Genomic DNA, 19,503 nt, shown 5'->3' with positions numbered 1-19,503 from the left:
GCTAGATACCCCGTCATATCCATGAGAGTTCTTGGTCTTTAGTGATTTAATTATTAACTCAATCTCCCTCTTGTCAGTATCATGGAGGAGCATTTCAGGTAACAGTCTCGGAACACTTTTTTCTAAGAGCGCTATATGATTCCCTGTTGGGACTAGGTTTCTATTTAGTTCACCTGCTATATTCAGAAAGTGATTATTAAATACTGTACATATATGCGACTTATCAGTAACAAGGACATTCCCACTACGCACTGATTCTATATCCTCGACCTGTCTCTGCAGACCAGCAACTTCGTTTACGACTGACCATATGGCTTTAATTTTATCCTGAGACTTAGCTATTCTATCTGCATACCACATACTTTTTGCCTTCCTAATAACATTTTTAAGCACCTTACAATACTGTTTGTAAAGGGCTGCTGCATTTAGATTTTGACTGTTTCTAACGTTTTGATATAATTGCCACTTTGTTCTACAAGATATTCTTATCCCTCTAGTCAGCCACCCAGGCTGCCTGTTTGTGCTAGTACCCTGTTTTAAACGTTCTAACGGAAAGCAACTTTCAAAGAGCATGAGAAAAGTCTTGTGAAAAGCATTATATTTATCGTCTACTGTATCAGCGCTATAAACATCTTGCCACTCTTGTTCCTTTATAAGGTTTACAAAGGTCTCTACAGCAACTGGATCAGCTTTCCTGAACAGCTGATGACTATATTTAACACGTGTTGCAGCATAAAAATCTCTTAAAGTTAAAAATTGCGCATCATGATCTGAAAGGCCATTCACCTTTTTGCTAACAGAATGCCCTTCTAGTAATGAGGAATGAACAAAAATGTTGTCTATGGTTGTTCTGAGATAAAAGAAATTATTCAGGTACTTCAGGGAGCGGAAAATTTGTGGTGGGTGACTGAAGTTCGCTAGTACAAAGAGGAAGAGAAGGAAAACTATAGTAGGAGTATATGAACTGGGGGCCAGGAATGAAAGAGGAAGCTGTCTGCTACAATTTTGCGCAAAACATAATTTAATCATCACTAGCACTTGGCATAGGAATCATGAAGGAAGTACCTGGAGTACCTGAAAGATTTCAGACTGATTGTATACAGGTAATACACAAATTTCAGAACCAGATTTTAACGCACAAGACATTTCCAGGGGCAGATGTGGACTCTGATCACATTTTATTTGTTTTGAACACTAGATTAAAATTGAATAATTGCAAAAAGGTAGGACATTAAGGAGGAAGAATCTGATTAACTTGAAAGAACCAGATAGGAATATCAACAATGTAAGAAAAGACAGATTGCTACTTACCATAAAGAAGACACATTAAGTTACAGACAGTCCTTATGGAAGTGTGTCAATTGTGCGTGTGTGCTACTTAACATGTCTTCTTTATGGTAAGTAGCATTCTGTCTTTTCCTACATTGTTGAAAGACTAGAGGTTGTTGAGAGTTTCAGAGGGAGCAGGAATACAGTACAAGTCAAACGGGTAGCTTTGAGAGACAAAATAGTGATAACAGCAGAGGATCAAATACGTGAAAAGTTAAGGTTTAACAGAAATCCTTTAATGTCACAGGAGCTACTGAATTTAACTGATAAAGGAGAATATATAAAAATGCAACAAATGAAACAGGCAAAAGGGAACACAAACATCTAAAAACTGACAGGAAGTGCAGACTGTGGAGTGGACAAATGTACGGATTTAGAAGCATATTCCACTACTGCAGGAAAATTGAAGAGGCCCTTGGAGAAAAGAGGAGGCGGCTTATGAATATCAAGAGCTCAGACAGAAAGCAGTGACGGGAAAGCTGGAAGGTGTACGGAATATATAGAGGGACTATAAAAGGAAAATGAACTTCCTTGCAATATTACAGAAAGGCAAGAGGACATAGATGAAGATGAGATGGGAGATACAATACTGCGAAAAGAATTTGTTGGAGCACTGAAAGACCGAAGATGAAACGAAGCCCCTGCAGCAGACAACATTCCCTCCAGGGAGAGCCAGCCATGAACAAACTATTCCATCTGGTGTGCAAGATGTATGAGACAGGGGAAATACTGTCAGAATTCATAAATAATTTTAAAAAAAGGTGTTGACAGATGTGAATATTACCAAACTACCAATTTAATAAGTCATGGTTGCAAAATACTGACAAATTATTTGTAAAAGAACGGTAAAACTGGTAGAAGCCTACCTCTGAGTAGATCAACTTGGGCTCCAGAAAAATGTAGGAGTGTATGAGGCAATACTGACTCTATGATAGGTTAAGAAAAGGTAAACTTACATTTACAGAATTTGTAGACTTACATAAGGCTTTCAACAGTGTTGACTGGAATATTCTACTTGAAATTCTTAAGACAGCAGGAATAAATTACAGAGAGCAAAATATTATTTACAACAAACCATACAGTATCTAAAAGAGTTGAAGGGCATGAAAGGGAAGCAATGGTTGAGAGGGGAGTGAGACAGGTTTGTAGCCTATCCCTGATGTTATTCAATCTGGAGAGTAAGAAGTAAAGAAAACCAAAGAAAAATTTGGAAAAAACTAAGTTTGGGGAGAAGGAATAAAAACTGTTTGCTGATGATGTAATTCTGTCAGACACTATAAAGGACACGTAAGAGCAGTTGACCGGAATGGACAATATCGTGAAAGGAGGCTAAAAAAACTAACAAGTACAGAAGTAAAACACGAGTAGTGGAATGAAGTCAAATTAAATCAAGTGATGCTGAAGCAATCAGATTCAGAAATGTGACACTGAAAGTAGTAAATGAGTTTTGCCACTTGGGCATTAAAATAATGGACAATGGCTGAAATACTGAAGATATAAAATTTAAAACAGTAATAGAAGTGTTTCTGAAGATGAAAAATTTGTTAATATCAGATATAAATTTAAGTGTTAAAAAGCCCTTTCTGAAGGTATCTGTCTGATGTGTAGCCTGGTATGGAACTGAAACAGTGGCAATAAGCAGTATATACCAGGAGAGAGTATTAGCTTTTGAAATCTGGCACTACAGAGGAATGCTGAAGATTAAATGGGTACACTGTGGAACTAATGAGAAGGTGTTGAGCAGAATTGGTGAAGAAGAAATTTGTGGCACAATTTGACTAAACAAGTATGGGATCAGTTTGTACGAAAAAGAGTGAAACACCAAAGAATCTTTATGTTTGGGGACTGCAAAGGAATACCAAGAGATGAATACAGTTAGCAGGTTTAAATGGATGTAGGTTGCAGTAGTTATTATGAGATGAAGAGGGTTGCACAGGATAGCTTAGCAAGGAAGCTGAATGCAACGTCTTCAGAATGAAAACTGTAATGCCAAAGTAACATATCTTCAGTGGTAAATAATATGAGGGGGTGGGGGGGGGGGGGGGAAATCACAAATTTTGAATACAGCAGTTAATATTTGATTATTGTACTCTTTTGAATGATAGGATCTGCAATGTCAATGAAAACGAGCTAATAAGTAATATACATAGGTAAACAGGTTAGCACACACAGAAGATAATAAGCAAAACATGCGAAAGACTACAAGCAGATCATCAAACAAACATACCTAAAAGTCACAAGATACCTTTTACAGACTTAACTCAGATGTATCTCCAATTCTTTTATGTGACTGTTTGACCGCCTCAATTCCTCCTATTTCTCTAAAGATGTATTGGCTATCTACAACAATATTATGAAAAATCTCAGACTGCTTCTCACCAAAAGGAGGTGATGTTGAGTCACCAACAGACTATGAAAAGACTGTTAAACATTTAAGCTTTCAGATGAAACAGACCTCCTTCAGAAATAGAGAACACCCTCCGCTAACCGCACACTCCCACCCACCCACACACACGCACATGTACGCACGCACGCACGCGCGCGCGCACACGCACACGCGCACACACACACACACACACACACACACACACACACACACGCGCGCGCGCGATCCCCGGCCATTGTGGCCCGACTGACTTAAGATGAACATATGTAAAATAAATCCGTAACTTTTTCTAACAACTACAATTTTTCATTTTGTGATAAGAGAGAAAATCTTGCTGCCATCTGCAGTGCACCCCAGTGCTGCCAATTTCACTTAGTACATAATGTTTACAACCCATACCAAAAAATGAAATGTCAACTTCCATAGGGAATATGGTATAAAAACTGCTTCATCCTTACCTCTAACCATATCACAATTTATCACAAGCTAAGTCACAACAGCAGGCTTTATTTATGGAAAACATTTATATGGGAATGTATGAAGATGATACTATTAAAATATGTTTAGTTTTTAAAATCATCATTTGGCATCAATTTCTTACAAATAACTATTAAAGGAAGTATATTGTTATATGGTTTATTCTTGTTTAAACAATGAACTGGAGTGGCTGCTCCTACCTGTTAATGTATACCTTGACTGGTTCCACACCCCTTACAGCCCTCCTTTGCGTTGGGATTTACTAAACATGATGTGGGAATCAATGAGAAATTAATTTATGATGAAAGATGCTAACAATATAATGCAACAGTGAGGACTTTAAGTCTACTGGGAAACACATACAAGCAATGAAAATGGTATGAGGAATGGGGGAAGAAAGCTGGAAATCAAAGTTGCACTGCAGACTACTCTGGCATCAAATTTTGAGATATTTTTTACGTATAGATATATAGGGTGAGTCAAATAAGACTTAACACCATTTTTATTCCATGTGCAGTTCCAGATATTGACATGAGGCTTTCAGCAAATGATAGTACATTGAGGGGCACACACTTCTATTATTTGACAACGGGTCTTAACTCTTGTATCGATCGAGATATTGAAGAAGTATGAAAGATTCACACATATTTTTAATGGTCTCTGAGAGCACTTGAAAAGAAGAGTACAGTGATGTAATGCTTGTAATTATGAGGATGAAACTTTTTGCAACAGAATCCCAGAAATGTTTGAAAATTGAAAGGAAATTTGGCCGAAATTGGCTCTTGTGTTGTAATTACACTCGTGCCAAGTTACACTGTTGTATATGGAGCCATTTGACTGTATTTCTCTCCACTGCTTCAACTTTCCTTGCATGCAGTCATGCAAAACAATGAGCGGGGGTTAGACACGCTACTTTTATATGACAAATGTCAAAGAAACGCTGCTGAAGTGATATAGCATTGTAGGGATGTCTTTCCTTATTGTCACTGTCCATTGCGCCAGTAGGTTCTGTCAAATATTTTGATTTCGTTTTTCAAAAAATGATGGAGTCATGAGGTTGTGTTCTAATAGCAATTCCCAATTATGTTCACGAGATATGGCAATTACATTGTTTTGCTTTGTAAACAGCTACTTGAATTTTGTGATATTTTGATGTTTCATGTAAAATTCACAGCAAACTCTCTTCTTTCAAGAAGTGCCTTCTTATTATTTCTATTTGTACTTTTGCTGCAAGGATAAGAATATACTACAAAATTTTTAAACATTTTTCTGACACTTGTAAATGCTTTTTAATTAGCAATACTCATTTACAGCAGAGTGTCTTTTTATTAATACGTTACAACTTGTGACTTTCCTTGTCTGTCTTTTGCCAGCCTCAGATAGTTTCTTCCGCACGCAAAATATGAAAATTCATAACCATGGCTAGTGAAAGGAAGACAAGACTGGCAACTTCCTCTTATACAAATAACTTCATTGGAACTGATCGAGAAATGCTTCCTTCTGAAATCCCATCTCTACATTATGTACTATTCTATGATACGGGCTTCTTTTCGGAGAACAGAGTGGAGGGAATGTCAGAAATTAACCAGCAGCCACTCTTGCAAAGGATATTGATCCAAAAGTGCTAAAAAAGTGGGGACTACCGAAGAGTTGTTTTGTGCTGCCAATATTAAATTCCAGGGTTACAGTCCTCACGGACTGAAAACTGGGAAAAGGTCAAAAACATATCACTTGGCAGAGGAAAGTAGCAACATTGGACAAACTCTTTGATGTCCTCAATTTCAAGTGTGAGATTAAGCTATGTTCAGAATATGAGGGTCTATGTCCAGATGGTGCTGGCTGTAACCAAGAGGTACACATCTGCTTCTGTTCTAAGGATATGAAGATCCCTGTCCAAGAAATAGTATTTATTGAAGGTCAAAGAGAGAAGGTTAGATCTCCTGGATAGCATGGAATTTATTATCAGATCTACCTGAGCACAAAAGAGAAATTAAAAAGCAGCTATCTGAACATAGAAGGCAAATTAAAAAGCAGAAGAGGCAAGAAGAGGAATTAAGAAAAATTTCTGAATACAAGCAGATAACACAAGGAAGAGTTAATATTACAACCAAATTAAATTCATGCTCGGGAGAAGATGATGATGAGACAACTGATGTTAAAGATGAGGATTCTGAAGATCTTTTGCAGATACTATGTGGCATTTCTGATGTACCTTCTCCTTCAAGTACAAGCTATTATATTATACTATATTATATTATATTATATTACAATTGTAGAATGCTGCATTGTGAAGTATTGGTTATGGTGTTTGTCTAGGTGCTACAGCTGCAATCACAACAGCTTCATCTTTGGTTGCTGGACTAATTACTGAAGGAGACTTGTTATTGATCACAATAAATTGAAAAAGGGCTGAGGAAAATGTCGTGAAATTGCTCGAGGAAGAATTTCATGCTCGATGCAGGACAGGCAAGACTGAATGTATCTTCTTTCATGTATGCCAAGATTCCACTAAAGTTCTGTTACAAGAAGATAACTCATGTCATCAATTTCTAAGTAGTGTGCAAGGTGAGCATTACACTATTTGCAGTGAACCAGGGAATTATAACACTGGCAGGAAAGAAGGAATTATGTACTGGGTTGAGACAAAGCTGACTCGTAAACTCATCTGGTTGGTTTGGACCCTTCATACTAATGAGCTACCTTTGCACACATTTAATAAACAGTTGGATGGGAAAACGTAGTGTAACAAGTGGAGTGATAAGACTGGTAACATCCTTGACAGTGCAGCAGAACTTGAAAACAATGCTTCATTTGTCAGGATATCCTTTCTAGAGCCTTTTGTTCAGTGAGTGACACTGTTGTATTATATCTCTCTACAGATCTGACTCATAGTTACTAGATAACTCAGACTCTAAGGACTTGTGCACTTCCAACTGGTCTGGCATTATTAGAAATTTGTCTGATAAGCCACTCTCGGTGGTTAAAAACTGCGTAAACAATTTGTCACATATGGGTTTCAAAACATGGCCTTAAAGGCAGCAATTTGAAGATGTTACAACTGCTTGTGGAATACAATGTTGGAATTTACGATTCATGGTGGTTTACAAACGAATCTAAATTCTCTTGGGTGGAAGGACCATATCACATTCTTCATCAACTGGGGGGGGGGGGGGGGGTTCAACACCTAAATTGATACCACAGTTCAGAGCATTATCCTCACAAAACATTATATGTCACTCAGGATACTATCAATGGCAGAAAAAGAAAACCTTGTTTTGATATCTGGAACTGTTTACGAAATAACAAAGGTGTTATGTATGTTCAAATGGCATGAAGATTTGAAGTATAAAACCACAAGCTGTATATAGGACATGCCATATAAAACAAATATACATACCAAAATTAAGGAATATCATTGTCCTCTGTAAAGCATACGTGTATCTGAAGACGAATGGAACAACAATGTATATAAAAAGCAATACTGCTAGAAATATCTTCAGCGTTGTCAAGACAATTCTGAAAAAAAGAGAAAGACAAATATAACACACAAAATTTAACTTATTTAAAAAAAAAATTCAGACAAAGAAAGTTCTGATGATTCTACTATAAGTATGTATTTATTGTGCCACACTGTCCTCACTTGACTTCATGCTACATATCCAATATAACAGTATCTTTTAATGTTATTTTATCCATGCTGGATCTTGTGAACTCTGCAGCCTTTCACAAAGTATTTGCCTCATATGAAAGTCTGTGTACAGTTTTAGTTACCATGCTGCAAAGCTTGATTAATGAGTAGATCTTAATTGCACAGGCAACCATAAACACAAAAGAAGTTGCATGACTATTCTAACTTGTAAAAATGCTCTGCTACTTTGTAGCTTTTCAGATGGCGGGGTAGACAATCAAAAAAATACAATGGTGCTTACGTCATTACTAACTCTTAATGAATGCCCCAAGTATGTTTTTGGTGCAACAGTGGCCCGTAAACTGTTTATCACAGCAAACAATATGACAGCATTTCACTTCGGGTCTGTTGTTGATTATTACATGGTGTCCAGCGAAGGAGTTCCCCATTTCAAAATTAAATATTTCGAATACTAAGATCAAAAGACAAGAACAATGAATGGTACGTTTACTGTGAATGCTATAAGAATTTTATACGTAAGTTTTGAAATAGTTCCAAAAGCTGTAACACATGGCGCTGCACACTGTGCACCTCATACAGTATTAGCAGGCATAAATGAATTCATCCTCTGCATGCAGCCTTCGCAGCCACTTCAAATTTTTTCAAAACGTTCATCACTCATAGTATAGAGGTGCAACAAATGAGCAAGAAATTTGCCATCACATCCTGTAGTGTCTCACAAGGGGAAGGCCTCAGACACGGCCAACCGATTCTGGTCAAATTTGGCAGGTTGCTTGTGTACAACCCAACACAAAGGACTAAGATATTTTGGGTCAACACCCCCACAATTTTGAGAAAATCGCCCCTAAAGGTTATGACGAGCAACTAACTCAAAATTGGAGAGATCGATAGATAATTGTAAATAGAGCATTTTTTATAATCAGGTATGGGGTCCGTAAACACAAGCTTTTCCAGGAATCGAGGAAAGAGACTTTTACAACTGCCGATTCTGTACCCGCATGGTAAACACTTTTCGCCGATAGCGCAGCGGCCAAGGTAACTGGCTGGGAATAGGAAAACCTGGCTTCGAATCTCTAAGAAACCTAGCGGATGTTATTCTTTTCATTTGTATTTTTCCATATCTCAACTGATAGGGATAGGAGGGTTAATATGGTAAGTAAATCAATAAGGAATGATAATAATAAGGTAGGCAAACTAATTTCCCAAATGCCGTGAGTTAGTAAAGTATTAAACTTTTAAGCTTTGTCACACGAAAACAACTGCGAGTAAGAGTGCTGCGAATTCCTCACGAGGTATCACAGATAGCCAACCACGTGACACATGGGAAAGAATGCATGGTGGGAGAGTTATGTTGTCCCGTTTGCCTCTTCGTCATATCATAGTTGTGAACCTGGAAGAGTGAAGGTGTCCAGCACGAGCCTTATAGAAGTCAATCGGAAAGAGTTGTTTTCCGTCATTAGGCTGCTGCGAACCTCGCGGATACATGTAGTGATTTTTCCATCGCTAATGCGCCGAATGAAATACGTATTGTGAATGAATACAGTGTTCTTCCGTAAGTAACATATGATGAGTACTGTATGTACTTTGTAGTAATTAGCTCGTCTGTTTATGCCGTAGTAACTAGTTATTGTTCGTTGTTTCATTTTCTTCAGGTGCATAATCTGAATAATGGAGAATGTACACCCTACGAATTGCGCTGTAATATATAGTTGGGAGCCTGTCACAGACGACGGCAAGTGCGAAGTTACCGATGCTGTGTTTTGGTTTGTAAAAGTGTTGCAAGACAGATGCAATTATCAATGCACTACCGGAAGCAGGCAGTTCTATTTCTCGGCATTCCAGATTCATAGGAGCAGCTATCGTGGAACAATTTTTTGAGCTGACGAACGAAATGACTTTTGCTGATACTGAAGTACTATACCATGAAGACAAAACAGAAAGTGATTCAGTCGAAGATAGCCCAACTAGTGAATCGCAAAATGGTCATAACACTTTGAAAATATCCATGTCACTGAGAATATGTGCTTCACCTGTTCCCGATGAGTATTACAAACCAGTTACTAAACAATTGAACTACGGCACTATATCCCTTGAAGTAAAAGTAAAGGTGGTAACGCTAGCCAGGAATAATCCAAACTGGAATACAAACACTGCAAAAGAATGGAGCAACAACAGCCCTGAAAAGGAAGAACGACTTGAAATTGTGGGAAAGTGATATGGTTAAAGGAGGAACAAGATACAACAAATACCAGGTGATAAATAAGTGGACATACAACCGATTTGTCGAATCTCATTGTCGTAACAAGAATGTAACAGCGAGAATACTTCATGAGTGGGTTGCAGGTGCAGCACTTCAATATACGGCCAACAAGGATTTTACATTTGCTGCATCATTATCTTGGGTAAGAAATTTCAAATCGGAGTATAAAATTCGTCAACAGCACGCCACTAAATATGTCTCTCATAAGGAGGTACAAAATATAGAAGATACACAGAAAGTGGCGGCTTTTTTCAGCAAGCAAACAGTGTCACTTATGACCGGTTTTAATCATGATTACGTGATCAACACCAATCAAACAGGATGTGAGTATTGGGTGAATATTCGACGGACATTATCGTATAAGGGACAAAAACGAACTCTTCTCGCAGTTGGTAGTAAAAACAAACTATCACTGTTGTGACTCGCCGATCTTTCAAAGTGCTGTCGTGCAGTTACGCGTGTCCTCTACATGCGGTGCCGTCTGCCAGTGAAGCAGCAGCCACGCCACCTAAGCGGCCAGCCAGCCAGCGGCTGCTAGACTTGGGCTGAGTGCTGATTTGACTGTTACCGTGTACACATGTCTTACTTTGTCTACTTGCTCTGTGACTTACATGTATTGTGTCGTCTCTAAAATATGTGTGTTCAACTTGACATTATAACAACTGGCGACGAGATAGTGATTTTTCTTTTCCATCGTTGACCCACAGATTTCCATGACTACTTTAGAGCAACTATTGCAAGGTCTCATAGAACAGCAAACGCTTCTCACATCTGAGATTCATGATTTCGTCGCGGCATCCAATGCGGGGCGTCTCTCGTCGTCTATAACTCCTTTTCCTCCTTACGACGAGACGGCGGAAGACTGGTCTGATTATGAAAAACGTCTTCAACAGCACTTCTTGGCATTTCATGTAAGTCTCTGCTCCTTTCATGCATTTCTCCTCAAATGTATCAGTTGTTGTCACAATTGGCTCCTTTGAAAGATCCTGTGTCTTTGTCCTTTGCTGAAATGTGCTCACTTCTGTCTGTCTATTTTCAAAAGCAAACCCATGTGGTAGCCTCAGCCTAACCGTAAACAACCCTCTAAGAAACTGTAGCAAAACCCCCGGCAACTTCCTTCATGTCCGCGGTGTTCTACGAAATGTTCACGGGCGGATTGTCCCCAACGTTGGGCCATGTGTTACAATTGCAAAAAGAAGGGTCATGTGTTTCCCGTTTGCAAATCCAACCGCATACATGACTTTCATGACCATGACGCTGATTCTGCTTCTGTGTTGTCTGTCAATTTACTTCTTCCCTTTCAGGGAAGTTATTCCTCACTGTCCAAATCCTTGGTCGGGATGTTCGCATGCAGGTGGATACTGGTTCTGCTGCCACTATCATTAATTCTCAGACGTATCTTCAGTTGGGTTCTCCAATCCTATCACCTGACACTTAGCAATTACGGACGTACAATAAACAGAAGATTTCTCTCTTGGGACAATTTAATGCTGAGGTATCTTACAAATCTGTCGTTCGCACTGTTCCCATATTTGTGGTCGACCAGAGTAACACAGAGAATCTTTTTGGTTTCGATGCCTTTCGTGTTTTTGGGTTCTCCATAGATGACTCGGTCAACATCGTCTCTGATGCTATTCCTTATGCTCAATTGAATTCCTTGTCGACAACATTTTCGTCCCTTTTTTCTCCTGGGTTAGGCCGTGCAAACGACTTTGAAGCTCATATCACACTCAAAGCCACTGCTCGGCCTAAGTTTTTTCGGGCTTGGCCCATTCTTGTGGCCCTTCGTGATCGGGTAAAACGGGAGTTGGATTGTCTCACTACTTCTGGGGTCTTGCTTCCTGTCACTCCCAGTGAGTGATCCTCTCCTGTCGTCGTCGTTGCTACGCCCAATGGTATATTCTTCTCTGTGGTGATTTCAAAGCCACTGTAAATGCTCAATGCCTTATCGGCACTTACCCCATGCCTCGACCTGAGGAATTGTTCACTAAACTTGCTGGAGGCCAGTATTTTTCTAAAATTGACCTGTCAGAAGCTTATCATCAACTTCTTCTCGAGGCTGCTTCCCGGCAGTTTCTGGTCCTGAACACGCCTTTCGGCCTCTATCAATACCAATGATTGCCATTCAGGGTTGCCAGCGCCCCTGCTCTCTTTCAGCAATTCTTGGAACAATTATTGCTCCCTGTCCCTGGGTGTATTAATTACATGGACGACATTATTATCACTGGCTCCACCACTGAAGAACATCTTCAGAATCTCCGCACACTTTTCCATGTCTTACAGACTGCCGGTCTTAAGTGTAATCTTCAGAAATCACAATTTTTTCAGGCATCTATCACGTACTTGGGGTTCCAACTCTCTCAGGATGGTATTCATCCGCTTCAGCAAACTGTTGCTGCGATCGATGCCCTTCCTCGCCCTACATCTGTTAAGGAACTGCAGGCTTTGTTGGGGAAAACAGCATACTATCACAGGTTTTTACCGTCTTTAGCTTTGGTGGCTCAGCCGTTGCATCGCCTGTTGCATAAAAAGGTGCCCTTTCACTGGTCCGCGTCATACGATGCGGCTTTCCAAAAATTGAAGATTATGCTGAAACAGGCCCCGTGCCTGGCTACTTATCGACCTGGCTAACATCTCGTTCTTGCCACGGACAGCTCTCAATACAGGGTTGGTGCAGTCCTTGTGCACTGTTTTTCTGACGGTTCTGAACAACCCATTGCTTATGCCTCCAAAATGCTTACGGATGCACAACGAAAATATTCTCAAATTGAAAAAGAAGCTTTGGCCATTATTTATGCTCTTCATAAGTTTGGTGTTTTTCTTTATGGATACAAATTTCATCTTGTTATGGACCACAAACCACTTGTTTCCTTGTTTCATCCATCAACGTTGCTTCCCGACAAGGCTGCACACCGCCTCCAGCATTGGGCTCTTTACTTTTCTCGTTTCATTTATGAGATTCATTTCCGGCCGACGGCTCAACATGCGAATGCTGATGCACTGTCTCGCCTTCCCATGTGTCCTGATCTGGCATTCGATAGGGACGAACTTTTGTGTTTCCACCTGGATGTTGCCGAGCAGCGGGTTGTGGACGGTTTCCCCATTACCAGGGACAAGCTGGCGGCTGCTATGGGTTCTGACCCTACCCTCTCTCAGGTTTTACACTGTATTTCAAGGTTGGCCAGATTGTCCGTCCGCTAAGACTTCTGATCTTTTGTGGAACTACTACGCTTTGTGCTACCGCCTCACGGCTAGGGATGGTGTTATCCCCCCTTCCACCGAAAATGCTTTGCCGCGTGTTGTGGTACCTACGTCTTTGTGTGCGTCGGTCTTGCGCCTCCTTCACCAAGGGCACTGGGGTGTCTCTCGCACAAAATCTCTGGCGCGCCGTCATGTGTACTGGCCCGGCATTGACTCTGAAATCGCACACATTGTCACTGCCTGCGGCCCTTGTGCGTCACAGGCCGCCGCCCCGAAGTCATCTTTGTCACCGTGGCTTTCGCCTGAGAAGCCCTGGGAGCATATTCATGCTGACTTTCCTTTCACTGTCCGTTGCACGTCGCCTACCACCGCAACAACCACAAATGCTCTAGCTCGCATTTTCTCTTTGGAAGGCCTTCCCTCTACTCTTGTTACTGATAATGGTCTGCAATTTGCCTCTTCCGAATTTGCGGCACGTCACGGCCCCTCCATTCCATTCACAAACAGTGAGGCTGAACGACTGGTCCGCAAATTTAAGGCTCAGATAGGGAAACTCCTGACTTCTTCTGCTGCTGCTGATGGGCTTCTCCGATTTCTGGCTTCTTACCGTTTCACCCCCATAGGCGCCCACAGCCCGGCTGAGCTTTTACATGGCCGACAGCCCTGCACGCTACTTCATCTTCTGCGGATTTCCACCTCATGGCCACGGGTGCCTTCGCTTGGCCGGTTCACCGCCGGTGACCTTGTATGGGTACGGGGATATGGCAGGCGGCCAAACTGGAGTCCTGGCCACATCTTACGACACCATGGCCGAAGCCTGTATGAAATCCAGACAGACACGGGTGTTGCAGTGCGTCATTCGGACCAGCTTCGGCCTCGTGTGCCGGCAATGCCTGTTCCGAATGCCGCTACACCACCTTCGGCTCTACCTGACGCTCGGGATCTTGGCATCTCTCATTACTCACAACGCAGCCCTCTCACCATCATCTCGGTGCCAGCACAAGAACGGACGCCACCAGGAGACGTGCCCATGCAGGAACCGGATGACTATCATCTGTCGGAGCAACTCTACTCGCCTCCTCCTACGGACGCCGACACATCGCCCATGTCTCCTGTTATAACAACCAGTCTTGCCGCAACAGGCAGATTGGTGCGTGGGGCCCCAGCAGATTCAACCCCTATGTCTCCGTCATCTCGACCCGTTATCATCGGGGACACTTCCGTCTGTACAGGAAGCCTCCTGCTCGAGACTTTACGGCCAGTCAAACAACACCTATGGACGTTAGCAACCTACAGGCCACCTACACCAAGACCAGTGCAAAAAATTCAAAGGGGGGAAAAGTGTTGTGACTCGCTGATCTTTCAAAGTGCCGCCGCGCAGTTACGCGCATCCTCTACATGCGTCGCTGTCTGCCAGCGATGCAGCAGCTGCGCCACGTAAGCGGCCAGCCAGCCAGCGGCCGCTAGACTTGGACTGAGTGCTGATTTGACTGTTACCGTGTACACATGTCTTACTTTGCCTACTTGCTCTGTGACTTACATGTATTGCGTCATCTCTGAAATATGTGTGTTCAACTTGATGTTATAACAAACACATTCATACATGGTGCAACATCCCATCACAGCCTCTGGAAAAGTGTTGCCTAAGGTTTTCCTGTGTTTACAAGAAACGAATGTTACATCTGGTCCTTGGGTTATAGAAGGGGTCCATCATCTAACTGACTCATTGAAAAATGTTTACATTACCTGCTCCATATCCGGGAATCTGACAAATGTGATTTACAAAACATTTCTTGAGAATGTTTTAAAACCATACGTTTCCGATAACAAGTTTTGTCTAATATTGGATTCCTGGAGTGGACAAATTAATACTACAATATATGACACAATGTTTATAGATGGCGAGGGTCAGCAGACATGCACAGTAAAAGTAATACCACCAAACTGCACACCTGTGTGCCAGCCGTGTGATGTTTATTTCTATTGCCAGGTTAAAAACTTTATTTCCAGGCATCAGAATTGCAGTGTGCTTCTGGAAACCCAGCAGGAATTGCACAACCACGCGGATGCAATAACTATTCACAGCATAATTCATAACCAACCCTCAGCACCGATTTTTCGGGCAATGATATTGTATGCGTGGTACGCATCAAAATTAATTCCCAAAAAAAGACATATTTTTAAATGTAAACCAAGTTTGTTTTCCACTGACTCTTTGGAAGGAACAGTGTAGCTGTCAATAGATTGCATTCATTAGATGTTATTGGTGCCATGAGTATATTTGTTTCAAATATTTATATGACAAGTACCATCCATCTAGTTGTTCAAAGAAAAGTGAGGACACGTAACAGTGACTGGAAGAGCCACTGTAAAGTGAGTTGGAGTAACATTTTAGTTGTTTACTATCCCAAGAGGTTTAAGAAATTTATTTGCCTACCTTATTATTATCATTCCTTATTGAATTACTTACCTTATTAACCATCCTATCCGTATCAATTGAGATTTGGAAAAACACAAATAAAAAGAAGAACATGCACTAGGTTTCTTCGAGATTTGAACCCCGGTGCTCCGATTTCCAGCCAGTTACCTTGGCCATGGTGCTGTCGACGAAAAGTGTTTACCATGCGGGTACAGAAGTGACAGCTGTAAAAGTTTCTTTCCTCGATTTCTGGAAAAGTATGCATTTTCAGACCCCATACCTGATGATGAAAAATGCTCTATTTACAATTATCTATCGATCCCGCCAATTTTGAGTCAATTGCTGGTCATAAATTTTAGGGGTGATTTTCTCAAAAACGTGGAGGTGTTGACCAAAATATCTTAGATTCCTTCTTTTTAGGTTGTACACAAGTGACCTGCCAAATTTGAGCCGAAACGGTTGGTCATGTCTGAGGCCTTCCCCTTGTTAGTGAAAATGGACTCAGATGCCACACAAATCGCCAATTCAAGCTCGTCCAATGTAGGTGAATGGTTCCAGTAGACTGGTGTCTTTCAATGTGCTCCACAAAAAGTATTCACACGGGGTCAGATCGGGTGAATATGGAGGTCAGCCCATCCTTGTACCAGTAAATTTCCAATAATCCAATGCAATGACTATTCCCAAAGTATTCATCAAGGAGGCAAAATACCTGTTTGATGCAATCTGGTTTGACCTCATCTTGCATAAACCAATCAATGCCCAGTTGGTCCTTCAACACTATCTATGTGGTGACAAATTGTACCAAAACTAAAATGTAATATACATTAGTGATCATTTGTCACGTGAAAAAAAGGGGCCAACAATGCCTCTGCAGCATACCACAGTCTTAACAGTGACTTGCAGAGAACACAGTGGTTTCGTTTCACACAAATGGGGATTTCCGAAACCCCAAAATTGCCAGTTTTGTTTACTCGCAACTCCATTCAGGTGGAAGTGTGCTTCATCTGTGAACCAGATACAGCCGACATCAAAGCCTTCATTATCAATCATTGTGAGAATCTCGTTTGCAAAGCCAGCCCTCTATCACACAGCTTATACAGATTGGACCTGGTGGCTTTGGATTTTGAAGAGAAACATGTGCCAGCTCCATCCCAGTATTTTCTATGTGGTGGAATGCTTCAAATAGTCTATGCTGCAATTCTTCAGATGGATTTCCCTGAATTTTGTTGACTACTGAAATTGCAGAAACTGTAATAATGTTTTCTGGAGTAACTACAGTTTTTTCTGGGGCCAACTTTCTCAGCCAGATTATTAGCAACACCATCTGTTGATTGAAATTTGACAAAGAGCTGGCGAATGGTTTTCACCCTGGGTGACTTTTGGAACATTAAATGATGTCTGAATACTGCACCTTGTTGCCTTAGGACTTTGTTCTAACTTGTGGTATTCCAGTACCAAAAACACATTGTTCAATTGAACACATGATTTCAACCTCTTCCTGCACTACACTAACCTCCTTTCATGTTTCAATGGTGGAACTGACTGCTCCCAGCTGTGGCACACTTATTTATAGGCACTATACATTGTGATTACAGTGTCATATGTAAGCAGCTTTTCAAAAGTATTTCAAAACTTCTGTATAAAATTCTTACAGCTTTCACAATAAATAGTACATTTGTTGCAGTTGTCTGTCTATCTTAGTTATTGAGACATTTAATTTTGAAATCAAAGACTCCTTCACTGGACACCTTATATGTCAACAGATGTTGAAATAATGATGATCACACCAGATGACAAGGTAAGACCATCAGAGGCCTCAGACAGCGATCATTAGGATGTTAGTAATGAACATCAGAGAAGTGAAGGAGAGAAAATGAGCAGTAAACCAAGATTGGTAAATAAGAGTATGGCCACTAAAAGAAGCAGAAATGAAGAAACACAATCACATGAAAATATAATTAAAATCCCACTGGGTGAGCTACAAAATGCCAAAAAAGAATGGAGAAGATTTCAGATCACACTGGTAGAAGTGACAGACAAAGTGTGTGGAAGATCCAGTCATAGAAGGAGATACAATGAGCACCTTGGCAGAATTCTGAAGTTAAAGGATTAGGTTTGAGGAATAGGAAGAAGGCATTTGGAGTATAGTTTCCACAAAGGACATCAGAAGCAAGCAGAGAATATAAAGCAGAAAAGAGGGAGGTACAAAAAGTTGTCATAAAGGAAAAGAGAAAGTGGATGAAAAAATATACATGTGGAACCTGATAGTAAAGGAAATAAGCAATTACTGTATGTTAGAATAAAGGAATTGGAGAAGAGGGATGGCAGAGAATGTAAAAATGGTTGAGGAAGATGGGAATGAGGGAGGAAAGGAGGAAGACCTAAAAGAACTGTGGAGACCATATTTTGATGATTTGCTGAAACCAAATGGAACAGAGGAGGCAAATTGTAAAGCATTATGACAGCTGTTTGGAAGGAAACAAAAACTCATGAAAACTTGAAGAAGGCAACAATTATATGAATAACTGTATCCGTTTTCAAGAAAGGAAGTTGAAAGGACAGAGAAACCTGAAGGGGCATTACCCTGATGTGCCAATGTGCAAAATTTATGAGACGATTCTGGAGAGATCAAGCCCAAAAATAGTGTAAAAACAGCTGAGAGGAGAGAAGTATAGCTTCTGTGATGACGATCCACAAAGGTCTCATATTTGCAGTCAGACAGCTGCACGAACACAACTATGAGTTGAGAAACATCTACTAATGGTCTTCCTGGATTAAGAGAAAGCTTAGAACACTGTATCCAGTAACAAAGTCTGGGAGGCACTAAGATGGAAATTTGTAGAGAAGCAGACTGTACTGAGAACAAAAGAAATGTACCATGGAAGTGTAAGTTGTTTGAGAGTGGGAGGAAGAGAACAGAAAAGTTGTCTGAAACAAAAAAGTGCACTATCTCTGTACTTTCCATAGTGGTGAGGGATAACATAATGACAAGTGGCAAGAGAATACAGTACAAGTGATAGCAACGTTGTCTGCTGATGATTTGATGGTGTGGGGGAACAATGATGAAAAAGTACAAAGAAATTAGGTAACCAACACACAGCCATCACTGACACAGAGGCAGAGCTTTCATCAGAAAACACAGCACATCTCCACCCTGCCCTCCAAGAGTTCTCATTTGATATCACTGAATTTGCAAATGGTGGTTGTTTGGGGTCAGTGGAATGCATGGTACAGGGCATCTGGCTCAGAGCTGTCCATGAAGCAACCGGATTATGGCAGTTCATTGTGTCCCCATAGTGCCAAATGCTACTCAAATAGCTGACACTGATGCAGATGCAATACGATGCACCAGAGCCATACGTCGAACATGATGTCTTTCCTCTCAGTAGTGTTATGTGCCCTCCACAACTCTGTCTTCTTGCAACCATACATTCTCATGACCGCCGCTGCCAGAAATCGAGTACAGTGGCTACATTCCCGCTAAGTCTTTCTGCAATATCACTGAAGGAACATCCAGCTTCTCATAGCCCTATTACATGATCTCGTACAAATTCAGTGAGGTTCTGATAATGACATCTTTGTTGCCTTAAAGGTATTCTTGACTAACCAACTTACTACGTCCAATCTCATAGGTAACTAACGCTCACAGCACTACAAGTATGTGACTGGTGTGTAATTTGAATGCCAAGAGATCATCTTTCGGATGTAGAAACACACCTATCAACTTTCAATTATATTGCACAGCTCCTCCTTGGTGTCAAACTCACGTTTGCCAATGTACA

The 19,503-nt window shown here is 40.8% G+C and overlaps 1 protein-coding gene across 5 annotated transcripts in view; it reads right to left on the bottom strand.

The window, feature by feature from the left end:
* The window catches only part of LOC126162612 (lysophosphatidylserine lipase ABHD12), a 107,151-nt gene that overhangs the window by 66,414 nt on the left and 21,234 nt on the right, over positions 1-19,503 (bottom strand). For all 5 annotated transcript variants that reach the window (XM_049919224.1, XM_049919225.1, XM_049919222.1 and 2 more), the window contains one exon: positions 7,590-7,708. In XM_049919224.1, the coding sequence (XP_049775181.1) occupies positions 7,590-7,708 (119 nt within the window). The remainder of the gene's footprint in view (positions 1-7,589; positions 7,709-19,503) is intronic.

This window comes from Schistocerca cancellata, chromosome 2 (genome assembly GCF_023864275.1).
Source record: "Schistocerca cancellata isolate TAMUIC-IGC-003103 chromosome 2, iqSchCanc2.1, whole genome shotgun sequence".
Classification (NCBI taxonomy): Eukaryota; Metazoa; Arthropoda; class Insecta; order Orthoptera; family Acrididae; genus Schistocerca; species Schistocerca cancellata.
Note: the sequence above shows the minus strand (reverse complement) of the source record. Positions and strands in the feature narration are given on the sequence as shown.